This window comes from Cydia pomonella, chromosome 20 (genome assembly GCF_033807575.1).
Source record: "Cydia pomonella isolate Wapato2018A chromosome 20, ilCydPomo1, whole genome shotgun sequence".
NCBI lineage: Eukaryota > Metazoa > Arthropoda > Insecta > Lepidoptera > Tortricidae > Cydia > Cydia pomonella.
The window spans coordinates 9,666,563-9,680,924 of NC_084722.1; the positions used below are offsets into that span (position 1 = coordinate 9,666,563).

Below are 14,362 nucleotides of genomic sequence, written 5' to 3' on the forward strand. Positions count from 1 at the left end.
ATTTAGCCACGGCTCATCGCGGTCATCGGGGTCCGCTTGGAAACTAATCCCAAGAATTGGTGTAGGCACTAGTTTTTACGAAAGCGACAGCCATCTGACCTTCCAACCCAGAAGGTAAACTAGGCCTTATTGGGATTAGTCCGGATAATTTCATCACGATTCCCTTCACCGAAAAGCGACTGGTAAAATTAAATATCAAATGATATTCCGAAAAACTCATTGGTACGAGTCGGGGTTTGAAACCGCGACCTCCGGATTGCAAGTCGCACGTTCTTACCGCTAGGCCACCAGCGCTTTATGAAACCAAGTGGCGTGGGTCAAATCGAAACTCGAAACTACTAAAAGTTTCAAACATGTTTTGTTGTTCCAATTTGGTACAATAGCGACCTTTCAAAGTTCTAAAAAGTCTATTGTGATGACAAACGATCGATGCTAAAGTAACTTGGATTAAGTATTTTGTATCTGAACGGGAAGTCCGCCAAGTTTCAACTGGAGTTAGCCGGCCGACTTGATGGATTACTGAAAACTGCTCGCTTGCTATGTTTAAATTGTTCTTATACTCGGATAATACACTTTGTTTTTGAGAAACATTTTCATTAAACCGCAATTACGCCTGTTAATTTTAAGCTCTGTTTATTATTAGAAACATTTAGGTACCTAGTATTTTTCAAGTCTTTAAATTAATAATAATTTTAAGTCTCGTCAGATATTACAAATTAGATTTTACAAGACATAAGAGGTTATATATTTCATACTACGAGTATAATATGACTGAAATTATATCCTCACTTGTCCGATATCGGTGACATCAGCCGAAAAGTTAGTAGTAACACGTAGTAACTTTACTTACGTTTTACTGGAAAGTATGAGATATGATAGTTTACTATAAACTATCATATCTCAAAAGCACTTCTTTATTTACGTTGGTTTAATTTGATACCTATGTACGTTAATAAGACTCGCTCGTCTATAGGAAGCCAAGATTGCTCAAGCGTGACACTCTTTATCGGCTTGAATTTGAAACTGATTTGGTTGTTAGTGAATTCAGGCCCAGACTCTAAAGCGTGGATAATTTGATTATTCCGTTCACCGTGGACATTGGACATGTCCACAAGTGCAAATTGCATGCAGCGGTAATGGTAGGTAGACACTTGTTTGCAGACTAATAGCTGAAATTGAATTGAAATTGGGGAACATTAATGCTCATTTAATGACGAAGATATCAATCGAGACCAGTCAAGATTCCGACCCCCTATTTCTATTGGTTAGGAAAAGCAAAAACTTCCTTCCTTTCCGATCCTCATTTGTTTTATTAAAGGAAGCCACAAACCCTTCACGTTTAAAACCGTGTCGGGATTGAGTGCACTTTAATTAACCTTATATGTGGGTACCTAATGGTTTAAAATTGTGCGTTCCAACCTCGGTTATGCTGTTAGAGCAGAAAATAACTTTCTAGAAAAAAATGGAAAAAATATTACTTAAAATTCGGCCAGGATCCGTATTATAACAGGCAAGAAGTAAATCCGAATAATATTTTTTTTTTGCTTTTATCGTTTTCAGATAGCAATAGTTAATTAAATAAAAAAATTGCATTTTAATGTTTTTTGTCAATTTAAATAAAACTTTTTTCGACATTAAATTGTTTAAGCACATTGCTTTACAACCGCTGCGCATTGACGTTAAACTATCGATACTATAAATTACTATATATTTTATTTTTATATGTATTTTTTTTTCGTGTAGGCATTTTTTATTCATATAGATCTTGCTTCAAGATATTTCTCGGGACGCTTATCGCCTAGCAATAAAAACTTATATGCAGCAACCCTTAGTCTGCTTGCTGCTCACGCGATTAGATAGGTTATCGATGCGGATATACTGTTTCCCAACGTTATGTATGACGTCTCATCCAACTCAAAAACATTTCTTCTGGGAATCCGTACTTAATATAACGTGAACCCTTGTTTTGTACAATACGTACCTTTATTAAGAAAGTCCATAAACTTGGTAAGAGAGTGGAACCATTTTTAAAATCAAACTGAAATTTCGCTTAACCATAATATTCATTCATACGGCCTCTTTTATAAGACAATGTTTCATACTAAGATTTTGGCGCTAAAAGCCATTGCATTAAATCTGGAAAAAGCTGGAAACCTTCACCATTCCAATTTATTCATTTTTAAATTTAACGAGAACTCCAGGTATAATAGTGAAATATGGTAATTGATAACGCTGCGGGTTTCATTTTTTTATCAGTGGCAATCATGCCGCACCCTTATCAATATTTATATCGTTCCTTATGCAAATAGAGATAACCCCTTTACCATCTCATAGCATTAGCGCGGAAGATACAAACTAACAACACAGTGCCGGTATATGCGTCAGCGTTGCTTGATCGCCTGTCACATACGTATTAGGTATCCAATTTACTTCGTATCTACGAAGTACAAGTTACAAATTCGGGATTGTACTCAGTGTTAAGCTCTTTGAAAGTATGTATTATACTTTTGTATTTAAGACACTCAGTGCCAAAAGTGTACAGTTTAAATTTATGGCATATTTAACAGAGGAGTTAGGAAGTGACTGCAAGTTAAATCCTTTTAACCTAATTTGGAATCTACCTATTCTACTGAGGGAATTTCACCGTTCAAATTGTTTATCTACTGGGATTCATATTAAATTTTATTAGTGTTATAGATAAAATGCGACCTACATAATTTCTGCCTACGAATACGTATACCTATCACTATAGCCTACCTGAAGGATATAAAATAGGATAGGAATAGTGCGAAAGGAGTAAGTCAACGAAGAAATTTAATTGACGCAATAATAGATGTCTTCGTAGATTTCACAACTCTGAGTAAAAAATCAGTATTAACTAACCATCGGAATTCCAACTTGACGTGCATTGAATGTGCCCTACTGGACCATTGGCTATCAGCGTTTTTTTTATTAAAATCAATGATACCCTTATCGTTTTATGCCCAACCACCAAGGCCAAGGGAACAATGAGTGAATGGAAATAATTGCGAATGATAAAGAACGAAGTAATCCACGCGAAGCAATTCGGAATGGCCGGGAACGAATGGCGGCCCTAAATCAACTACTTGTGATTTATCGGGGAAATTCGGTGATGTCTTTATTACTTACGAGGGCATCCGAAAAATTATGCTCTTTATTGATAGCGTTCATGCTTACTTTTGTTCGTTACGTTACGGCGGGTTACAGCAGCTATTCAAACTATATACATTTTCCCGTTGAAAACCACATAATTTAACGTCTGAATCGTGGGCGCGACAAATGCGAGTAAGTGGTTAAAAGACTGAGTTCTTTCGACTAACTCATCGTTAACTACACAGAACGCATTTCCCCGTAGCAAAGCTATTTTCCTTTAAACCAATAACCTTATTATATAGGTTGTTGTTTTAGCCAACTCTTTTGTGTTACACGTAACATTATCCTACGTTATATCAAGTGTCACTTCGTGCTAGCCTTACCACGAGCTTGTCACTGACATGACACTGATATATTTGCTAGCGTGTGCGTAACTTACTTTCTATAAATCTCGCTCGTACTGGCATATTAGTGCGACCGAGCTATATAAAAAGTAAGTTACGCAGACGGTAGCGAATATGTCAGTGTCAGATCGTTGACAAGACGTATTAAGTATAATAGCAACAGCGCGTGATACGAGTACGTCACATATAACGTATATTGTATATCGTGTGACCTATGTTTACTAATGTCTTTACGTCGCAAGCAAATAAATGTTTACTTTGCGCATAACACATACTGTGTTATAACGTGCGCGCACACACACACACACACACGCACGCACGCACGCACTCACGCACGCACGCCCGCCTAACTGTAATAGATACCTAATGCATTACGCAGTGTCTTAGATTTATCAAATAATAAATACAAACCAAAACAAAATCGTTTAACTCTCATTATATTTCTTACTTAAAGACGTTCCAAATCTTGCAAAAAAGATTAGACTTTATTCGTTGAACAATGTTGGATTTTCTTCCCTAACCGTCGAACGACTAAACCCAAAAAACGACTGAGAAGGTGACAAATTGAAATCGAGAAACCAAATTAATTCAACAGATTTGACAGCAAGCGGGAACAATTTGAAATTCGCTATATAAGAGCACAAAACGATTTTTAATTCGCTAGTTGTATCATTTTGTCATGTGGTGTTATTGGTTCACATTATTACGTATTATTGACAGTCCGCAAGTTTTAGTTCTATAAATGATAATTATATGCTGTTTTTTTTTTCAACTGGTGAACAAAAATATAAAATAATATTTGTTACCTGTTAAATTTATGTTTATAATTAATCAATTTAACTATTGTTTTATTGTAGAGTCAAAATTAAACTTTTTTGTTTCGTAATATTGCTTTGATAAAATACTATAGGTGGGTGGGAACTGTAAAATTTTCGAATATAATTTTTTTATATATCAACATGTTGTATCAAAACTTAATTGGAAAATATTGGAATAACCTTTCTAAAATAAAAAAAGCAATAGAAGCCGTCTAGCTCTTTCGTAGACTTGAGGGCTTTTCTGGCATTTCGTGGCGCGTTTTGTGTAAACAGCGATATTTAATTCAGACGCTGGCGAAGGTTGAGGTTAGCTTTCGACGTTGTAAAAACACCCACTCTGGGAATGATTTCGCTTTTAACCTTTTCTGATAAAGAAATGAGCCCCTTACCAATTTATAATTATTAATTAAGAGTAGAAGCTGTTACGTTCAAAACAGGTTATTTTCTTTGATAGAGTAGCTTTTAATTTCTAAGGCGCTGCCCACGTTTTATTCGTGCTTAGATAAAATATACCAATATTTTTCTGTAACCTAAGCCGTCGAAATTCATTATCACATGAAACAGTATGGCTACGATAGCGATGAAAATTTTATTTACGATTTCTACATGAACCTACTTTAATTGTGTAAGTAGACTTGGAGAGTGATTATTTTCTATTCTCATATATAAAACTTTATTTACTGACAACATTAAAATTAATAGATTGAAAAATTCATATCCGCTATGTAGGCTTCGTCAGGTGGGGTAAAACTATAAACCATAAATATTTTAACTCCAACTCTAACGTAATCTATGTCTTCCTTGATAATATCAATAAATATACAAATAGACAATGAATTGTGATGGGCTAGAATTGAACTGAGACTCATGATAAGGACAGTGGCAGTGATCACAGTGCATTATGGAAATTCTACGCTTCACCCTGGTGCCGCTCGCACTCACCTTCGGACTGACTTATTTGAATGTCAAGAAGTGAGTTAATCAACCTACCATCATTCCCACATATCATCATGATCTTCAGTCATCTCATCAGCATTCTGCCGTTTGGTTCGGTCAACGCAAGGTTAGAACCTATACAAATTGTGGCGTTCGACGGGTAAAGGTAATTTATGGCGGTTGGCGTTTACGCTATTGTCAATGACGCTACAATACCAATGCGGTGCTAAGAGACGTAAGCGCCAACCACCAAAATGTACCTTTACTCGTGGAATGTCACATTTCGTTAATTCCCAAACTAAAAAGTTATTGCTAAAGTTTTGTACCAATTTCTCGTTTCACCACTCCTGAGAACTATAACGAAAAAAACAGGAGGCACAGTAAGTATGGACACTTAATTTCACTTACTTAATAATCGGGCATGTATTTATGGTAAATGATAGTTGAGAAGGTATTGTATAAGTGATCACCACATAAACATAAATGTGAAATGAGAGCCAAGTTAAATATTACGAAAATGTGTCGTTGACTCGCCGACAAAAGAATTGAGATCTACATGGGTGCCAAGTTCTGTCTGTGCTGTGTAGAAAATCCTGAAATTATAAAGGATTTGACTAGTTTTTAACAACAAACTATATTTTATATTAGGAGAGACGAATATAATAACCTCTGCGTAAAAACTGGCCAAGAGAAATCGTTTATAATTTCAGGATTTTACTCAAATAATATTGCATTCTACACAAGCTAAGAGGTTTGAATAAATGTTTCAAATTTCATGTGTAGGTTTCAAGTTGTGATGGGGACAAAAGTAGCTCGAAATGGTTCGTGTAATATTTACACACGGTTGCTGCGTCGCCAGTTCCTTTTTCTTTGAACTTGGCTGGACACGCTACCGCGTGTCTTTATATTTGATAAAAATTTTAACAGCACAGTCAAAAGTCGCTCGGTAATATTGAAGTCGCGCCAGATCCAAAGAAACGTGCTAGTCCGTCTAAGCTAAATTTGCACCGACTTGAACAGACATAGTAAGAGAGTGCCATTATATATGTCATGTTTTAATAGAAATTTGACTTTAATGATGACATCGCCACACTTCGCAATGCAGCTTGGTTCGACTGTAGACTTAAATTCTCGTCTTTATACGGCCGAAATCTTTATTTTACAATCTGCATTAATGAAAATGAAAAATATTTATTTAAGATAAGTAGGTACAATTAACTTAAGTAATCTATATACATACATACATACATACATACATACATACATATAATCACGCCTATTTCCCGGAGGGGTAGGCAGAGACCACGGATTTCAACTTGCTACGATCATGACATACCTCTTTCGCTTCCTTCACTTTCATGACATTCCTTATACACGCTCGTCGGTTTAGGGTGCTCTTGACCTGGCCTTTCTTCAGGATTTCCCCGATTTGATCAGAGAAAGTCCGCCGAGGTCTACCCCTTCCAGCTCCCTCTTCTACTTCTCCCTTATACACTCTCTTTGTTAACCTTCTTTCACTCATTCTTTCTACTTGTCCAAACCATCTCAACATACCTTTCTCAATTTTTGTCACTACATCTTCGTTCAGTCCACACTTTTCCCTTATCACACTGTTCCTAATTCTATCTTGTAATTTTACACCACACACACTCCTCAACGCTCTCATTTCCACTGCATTCACTAATAATCATTCACTGTGTAATCTATATATACAAACTTATTCACTAATTTATTATGTAAGGAGCTTATCTTAACGTGCGATGCAAAATCGGTATCGGTGGTCCCCGCACTAGGCAAGCCTGTATCGCGGAGGCCAGTACTTGGTGTGTTACAGATAATGAAAGGTCGGTTGACACAACAGTCAAGTGAAAAAACTTGTATTTTGGAAAATAATTAATTAGGTTTCCTATTTGACGATATTCATCCTAAGAATATAGGTACCGATGGAGACTCAATTGCTTATTGCACGACCGTAAATTCGAGTTAAGTAAGACATTTCGCTTCCACTTGCGACTTGCGGGGCTTAATGAGGAAAACGATCGATTGTCTTTGCGAACATCTAAGAAGGAAACATTAGATAAGTATAGTAATTCCAGGAATTGCGACGTTCTTGTAAATTGTGGTTCTTGTTCTTCAGCTTTAACTTTCAATTTTATTAATAGCAGACGAAGCTTCAGAGTTACCTAAACAGGATATATTATCAACGAGAAATTAAATGTCGTTGAATAATTTTGGCATGTCAAATTACCAAATACTTATTTGCCAATGTCACTCAACGCGCGTAAATGAAGCTGTTTAAAAGCTGTGCTTATAAGTGCACTTCACCATATGCCATTAAAAGCGAAACATACTCTTATTTATCGCTTCCGATTATTAATTGAAATGTCATGCATTTATTAATTCCTTAATAAAAGCCACATATATGTTTGTATATGTTGGTCAAATTAGGTATATATTTGATATGTATTAAAAGTTTCTAGATCTACGCCAATAGGTAATAATTGAGATTATAGTGACGTCAGACAATTTCATCCCAGTAGCCGTTAGATTTTTCTTAAAAAATAGCTGATTTATGCATTTTTATCAAATATATAGCCTATAATAAATTTAAAATGCTTTTAACATTAATTTCTTCTACCTACCTAAATATTCCTTTCTCTTGTCCACAGGAACGCTTACAGTAGAAGAGGTGTACAAGGACAGAGACCAGTTCGCGGGGCTGGTGCGCGAGGTGGCGGCGCCCGACGTCGGCCGGATGGGTATCGAGATCCTGTCCTTCACGATCAAGGACGTGTACGATGAAGTCCAGTACCTGCAGAGCTTGGGCAAGGCGCAGACGGCGGCGGTGAAGCGCGACGCGGATGTTGGCGTCGCGCAGGCCAATAGGGACGCTGGCATCAGGGTGGGTAACTTGTACGTGCTTAAGTAGTTGGTCTATCGTGACACCAGTACTTACAGATGGTGAGGAAAATGATGAAAAACGACTGTGATTGAAGCAACCCAAGGTTTGTGTTTGCTCCGAAAAACTTAGTTCCATTATTTGTTAGTAATATTTGTGTACATCATGATGATGATGTTTATGCTATGATTCCGTCAACCGTCACTTTCTAGTCGGCCTATCGTGTAGCCATTAATTGAAGATCACTATCTTCTTCGTGTTTTCCAAGGCACACAGGTACTAGGTTTTATGACCTTCCAACTCAGAGGGGAACTAGATCTTATTGGGATTAATTAGGTTTCTTCACGATATTTTACTCCACCGAATTTTTTTACCATTTTCTCTATACGTTATGAATAAAAATAAATTCTAAATTCTGTAATTAACAAATTGAGTTGGTAGTATGAATACTTACCCCCTTATTCATAAACGTCTACTAAAGTTGACAAGCCGCTAATAATCGTTTGTCCCTTTCCGACGTATTTGTATGATGGAAAAGGACAAACGATTATTAGCGGCTTGTCAACTTTAGTAGACGTTTATGAATAAGGGGGTTAGAATCTAATTGATGAAAATGGCCTCACTACAGAGAGACCTTGACCAGAAATGAATCTTTAATTCTTAACGCGTTAGTTGTGGCGCAATCACGAAGAATATATTCATATGTGATGCTTTTTGAGATACTTATTTACTTTTACTCCTGCTGTCACTTAATATGAGTTGTAAGTTGAAAATCATTAAGTACGTACTACATCCGAGTAGGCACGGTACCTAGGTACCTACTATAACGAATATGAGACCTAAACTTTTGTCTGTATACACGACAAAAATTACAAAAAATATGTTTCTACAAATCAAGAAAGTAATGTTTGAGATTTTTATCGTGCTCTTTGGTTTGTCTTCAGGAAGCTGAATGCGAGAAGAGTGCCATGGATGTGAAGTACTCGATGGACACCAGGATAGAGGACAACACCAGGATGTTCAAGCTGCAGAAGGCGCAGTTCGACCAAGAAGTCAACACCGCTGTAAGTGAAAGTTTATGCATAAACCAGAAAATATTCTTGAGACTGAGGGTGGAAGCTTTCAGCTGTCCGATGCTTGCGCATCTGCTTATGTACTAACGAGGGATTTCTCATATATAAAATGCGACTCGATGCTGATAGATGTGATTCCACACTTAAGCTACTTATCCTACCTTTGTAGGCTGTTCAAGAAAAAAAAAAGGAAAGATTTTCTCAAATTTAACTCGCTAGTTATATGGTTTTATGTTATATTTCAGAAAGCCGAGGCAGCTTTAGCGTACGAGTTGCAAGCCGCAAAGATTAAACAGAAAATTCGTAACGAAGAAATTCAGATCGAAATTGTGGAGCGCCGTAAACAAATCGAGGTATGTTTGTCCATCCGTAGATGCAAAACTATTGATCTCGAAAACTAACAAAAAAGCGGAGCATCGAAAACAAATATAAAATATTACCTGAGTTGTTTGCTTACCTAGCTGTTATAAGAAAACTCGGTTGTATAAAATTTCTAATAATAAAAAGGTTACTGTGTCACTTCCAAGTAATCTTCTGGCAAAAAATAGTACTACTCTTACATTATACCTACATGGATGCATTGGGTTGACAGTAAGGATCCTAATCGTCATATGAGAAATCTCATAATTACTCTTTAATGATCGGTAAAGCCACGTTAATATATAAGATTCCTTAGGTACCAATTTGATGTACTACTTACGAACTTGATGTTACCATCGTGGTATTAGAGATGCACCATAACCGTTCGTTTGTGGGTTACAGGTCGAGCAGATGGAGATCCTCCGTCGCGAGGAGGAGCTAGTATCGACGGTGCGTCTGCCCGCCGAAGCCGAGGCCTACCGCCTACAGGCTATCGCCGAGGGCAAACGGTGAGTTTAAGCGCTTATTCAAACAGGCCACCATTATCATGTCTGTACTTAACCCCAAAAACTGGCAAAAGTTGTCTTATGTATAAAAAATTAAGTATACCAATTGCCTTTGCATAAGTAGTGGAAACTTCACCATCACACACATACATCTACATCTTGCTTATTTTGTTTTCAGCACCCAAACGGTGGAAGGCGCTAAGGCCGACGCCGAGCGTATCAAGGTCCTCGGCCTGGCCGAGGCTCTGGCAATAGGAGACGTCGGCAAAGCCGACGCCGAACGCATGTTGGCCAAGGCCAAGGTGTACAAGCAGTACGGAGACGCCGCGCTTATGGCGCTGGTCCTCGAGGCTCTGCCTAAGGTAAGAACATGATGTTCACCTGATCGTAAAGCTAATAAGCGAAGGTCTTAGATGAGAACCTTGCGGTACACTCAAGAAGGCCCCAATTTGTTATAAATATTTATCATTAATTTCGGGTGCCCAGTTGAGGATGGTCTGTCACAAGAGCTGTTTCGCGAGCTCTAGAAGTAACCAGTGTAGCATCCATCTCGTTACTACTGTCGAACACTGTACACCCTATCAGACACCTGACCGTTGTCGTTTCACTTGGGTTTTAAATCCTTCAAAATATATTTGGTTTCACAACTAGTAATGTTTGAACATTTCAGATCGCAGCGGAGGTGTCGGCGCCGCTGGCCAAGACGGACGAGATCGTGCTGGTGGGCGACTCGGGCGCCACGGGCGAGCTGGCGCGCCTGGCCGGCGGCCTGCCGCCCGCGCTCCGCACGCTCACCGGCCTCGACCTCACCGCGGTACGTGCACACACCCTAAACAGCTGTTACATGTTGCATAACTTGGTATGCAATTTGCTTTTGAGGACTCCAAACCTGACATTCTTCTTCCCGCAGTAGAATGCTCTTAACCATTACAGAGCAAAATACTTTCTGGTCGGGATAGGGGAAAAACGCGAGAAACACAATAATGTGTGTGTATGTATAAATGAGTTTAAAAAATTGAATTTCGAAAAGGGATAGGTTGTTCTTCTTTTATAAAGGTGGAAAATCGGAATATTCGGAGTACTCTTTATTCCTTTCGGGGGATCATCGTAATTTCCTTATTTTTATTTCAATATCTTACAGTCCGAGCAACATTTATCTTATAGCAAATCTGCGATCAGAGAGAATGTTAAAGCTGACGCCACTTTGAATGGACATCTCGATTTTTCAATTTCACGAAGAAATTCAAGATGGCGGCATTTTTTACTATGTAACTGTTTATCACATCAGATTCAAGATTACACTCTAGTTTATCTTTTAAAAATTTCAGGTGCTGAAACGTCTGCACCCCGCTACCGGTGGCAGCGCTCCAGGTAAGATCTTGCAAAATTCTACCAATAAGTATATTTTTATGATATTTTTAAGACCAGACTAACGAAAATCAATTTCATAAAATAGGCTTTATTTATTGTAGTCCCATTTTAAAGAACACTGGGTAACCAATTGCGAAACCCTATTGATTCGCTTTGAAAATACTGCTTCCAAAGTTGTTTGTTTTTGTTCCAGAAGAACCCCCTGTGGTTGCCAACTCGACCAAGAAGGTTGCAGCTTGCTAAGCGTTCAGAGCCCCGACATGCGACACGAATGCAGTTACCCTCGAGATCAGGCTGTATACCGACCTCTTTGCTAGCTCCTTTTTAATATATTGACGTGAAATATTTTTCGAGAATAGAATTATGTATGTGTACCTTTGTAAACAGTGTAGTCTTCGAGCAGTTGTGTGTAGATGTTATAGATCGTGTCATTCACGAAGACGCGTGTCTTGATTCGTAATGTAATGTCATTAAAGGTTAGATTTGATAAATCTGCGCGTCATCGTCGATAGCACGAACTATATAATAGTATTGTGATATTTACAACGTACAATCTCTAGCCTAGCTCATTGCGGAGACTATATCGAGGCGAGTGCATTTGTTCTTAGTTCCAAGCAATATTAATACGTGTATGGTAGGTATCTTTAATGAATATGTACCCCACCGTATGTCAGTAATTACATGATACGGATATTATCATAATATGAATATACTTTTAAATGAATATGATTACACCAACTAGCCCTAAAAGACCTTTAGATTTTGTACTGTATAGAATATTTTGTAGTTTAACAATTTTAAGACGGGTTTAGACTAGTACCTATAAAAGTCAATCGACATGGCAGGTTACGCATGATTCAAAAAGTTATCCGTGGAATACTCAACCCTACGTATCATCAAACAGTTACTGATTCTTAAGAGATGTAAGGTCTACAGCCGTGAAACGTGAAGCCAAAAAATGTGCCGACAACCTTTGGGCACCGAAACTGATCACTGAATTGTCAAACGTCAACATATGACAGTCAGAGTTACCGCATAATGTACGAAGCCATGCAGCGCCATCTCTTTTACCTTTCAAATCCGAAGCACGAAATTGTCTTGGAAGCACATATCTTACATGATCGATGTATCTTTCTGATCAATACTGTTAACTGATTAGTCATAAACCTTATTGTAAGGTAATAAGGTCTACCGAAATTCAGTTACGAATGTTGCTGTTATAGTTCAGTTAAAAACTCGCTGCACGCGTAGCAAGTAAAAAAGAGACAGGACGCCGCCCGCCGCAGGTAGGTGTGACAGAGAGCACACTATGTATTCGCGTGCAGCGAGTGTTTAACTCGACTATAGTGCAAGCAAATTCAACATTTTAATTGTATCTGCAGGATTGGGATTCTTGTAACTTTGTGCTCGAAACCTTCGGCGCATATCGTCTGTAACCAGTCTTAAAATTTGTGTCAAACACTGCCCAGTTTGTGCGAATAGTTTTGTGTGTTTTATTTATAAATGTAAAATCGGAAGCTATTAGGAATGTTTATTATTAGCGTTGATCAGGGTTTGTGGCGACTGTCAGTAGACATGCTCGTTCCTGAACAGAAAAGGCGGTGGTTTGACATAGAGAACAATTTTAGTAAGAACAAAGTGTTTTCTAGTGAAATTGTTTTGCACAGTCGTACTATTTATTTCCAACTGCCGAATAGCTACAAATTACAGACATGTGAAATAAATCGATAGAATTATCGATCTTATTTATTCTAAATGCATGTGCATGCAATAAATATACACAAGGGCCTCTATACGCTGGGAGAATTCCTCGTTCTCAAATTTTAACCCTCCTGTCAAATTAAAGTAAAAAATTTAACTTGAAGTACACAGAATATAATAGTAAAACTGGGGGATCAGAATAAAATGCAATAAAAAAATCTAATCCAATATGAAGTGAAGTTTGATGGTTTTTGACCAAAGTTTCGAAAAATAGCATAAGTAAAAATTTGGTATTTTTGAAAAATGTGTAGGTGTCGAAAATGGTGATCTAAATTGAATGGTTATTGTACCAAAGAAATAGGTGTGAGTTTGAATTACAATAATTTAACTAAGTGTATTGTGGTGTCGGACATGTTAATGTGTTTAGTGTAGGAGCATATAGCGCAAACTTAATATATTGAGTACCTACTACTTATTACATTATTAATGTTCGTATGTTCTTATTTTATTATTGATAATTTGTCATTTGAATCGTGGTTTATTTTTATCAATTTATTTGCATGGCAATAATATTCCTTATTTTACTTCAATGTCAAAATGGTGTACAATGAAAATATTTTTTTAATTAACTACTGATGTTTTTATTTATTTTATCAATCCCTTCCTTCTACCTACTTCTTAATCGTGGTATAGGGTAAACCGTTACCACCACCACCACCACCACCTTATACAACCTGGCCACCTTATACAACCTTTTACAAGGATTCTGATTAACCTATTCGCCGCCATTGACTTGATATAAAGTCAGCACATTTCGTGTCCCACACGCTACGACTTGATATCAAGTCGTGGTTTTGGCCAGCTTTGTATACATGCAATTTTTTACGTGGCGTTGATGACATTTTATTACGTCATTAACGTGGCGGCGAAAAGGTTAATATTCACACAATCCAAATTTCAGAACTTATGTTATTTGGTTTACTTGAATTATGTGAATAAATAAATAGAATTGTTATTTTAGCCATTTAAGGGGGCCAGTCATTGGAAAGTGGCCAGTAATAGACCGCTTACCCTATTTTCTGGATATCTGAAGATCCGTAATGATTAGATGTATGGTAATTTGTATTTTTTGTTTTAGCAACCTAATGTGTGAAGTAAAGACGGAAATAGAAACAAAAAA

At 37.4% G+C, this 14,362-nt stretch overlaps 1 protein-coding gene across 4 annotated transcripts in view; it reads left to right on the forward strand.

The window, feature by feature from the left end:
- Positions 1-13,811, forward strand: part of LOC133529207 (flotillin-2) — a 405,995-nt gene extending 392,184 nt beyond the window's left edge. For 2 of the 4 annotated variants that reach the window (XM_061866874.1, XM_061866876.1), the window contains 8 exons: positions 7,942-8,174; positions 9,116-9,235; positions 9,490-9,597; positions 10,007-10,113; positions 10,289-10,472; positions 10,781-10,924; positions 11,439-11,481; positions 11,675-13,811. In XM_061866874.1, the coding sequence (XP_061722858.1) occupies positions 7,942-8,174; positions 9,116-9,235; positions 9,490-9,597; positions 10,007-10,113; positions 10,289-10,472; positions 10,781-10,924; positions 11,439-11,481; positions 11,675-11,724 (989 nt within the window). In that variant the 3' untranslated portion in view covers positions 11,725-13,811. Of the gene's footprint in view, positions 1-4,428; positions 5,309-7,941; positions 8,175-9,115; positions 9,236-9,489; positions 9,598-10,006; positions 10,114-10,288; positions 10,473-10,780; positions 10,925-11,438; positions 11,482-11,674 lie in introns of those variants that run through there. The other 2 variants (XM_061866877.1, XM_061866875.1) reach the window with 2 other exon arrangements.
- Positions 13,812-14,362: the final 551 nt, after the last annotated feature.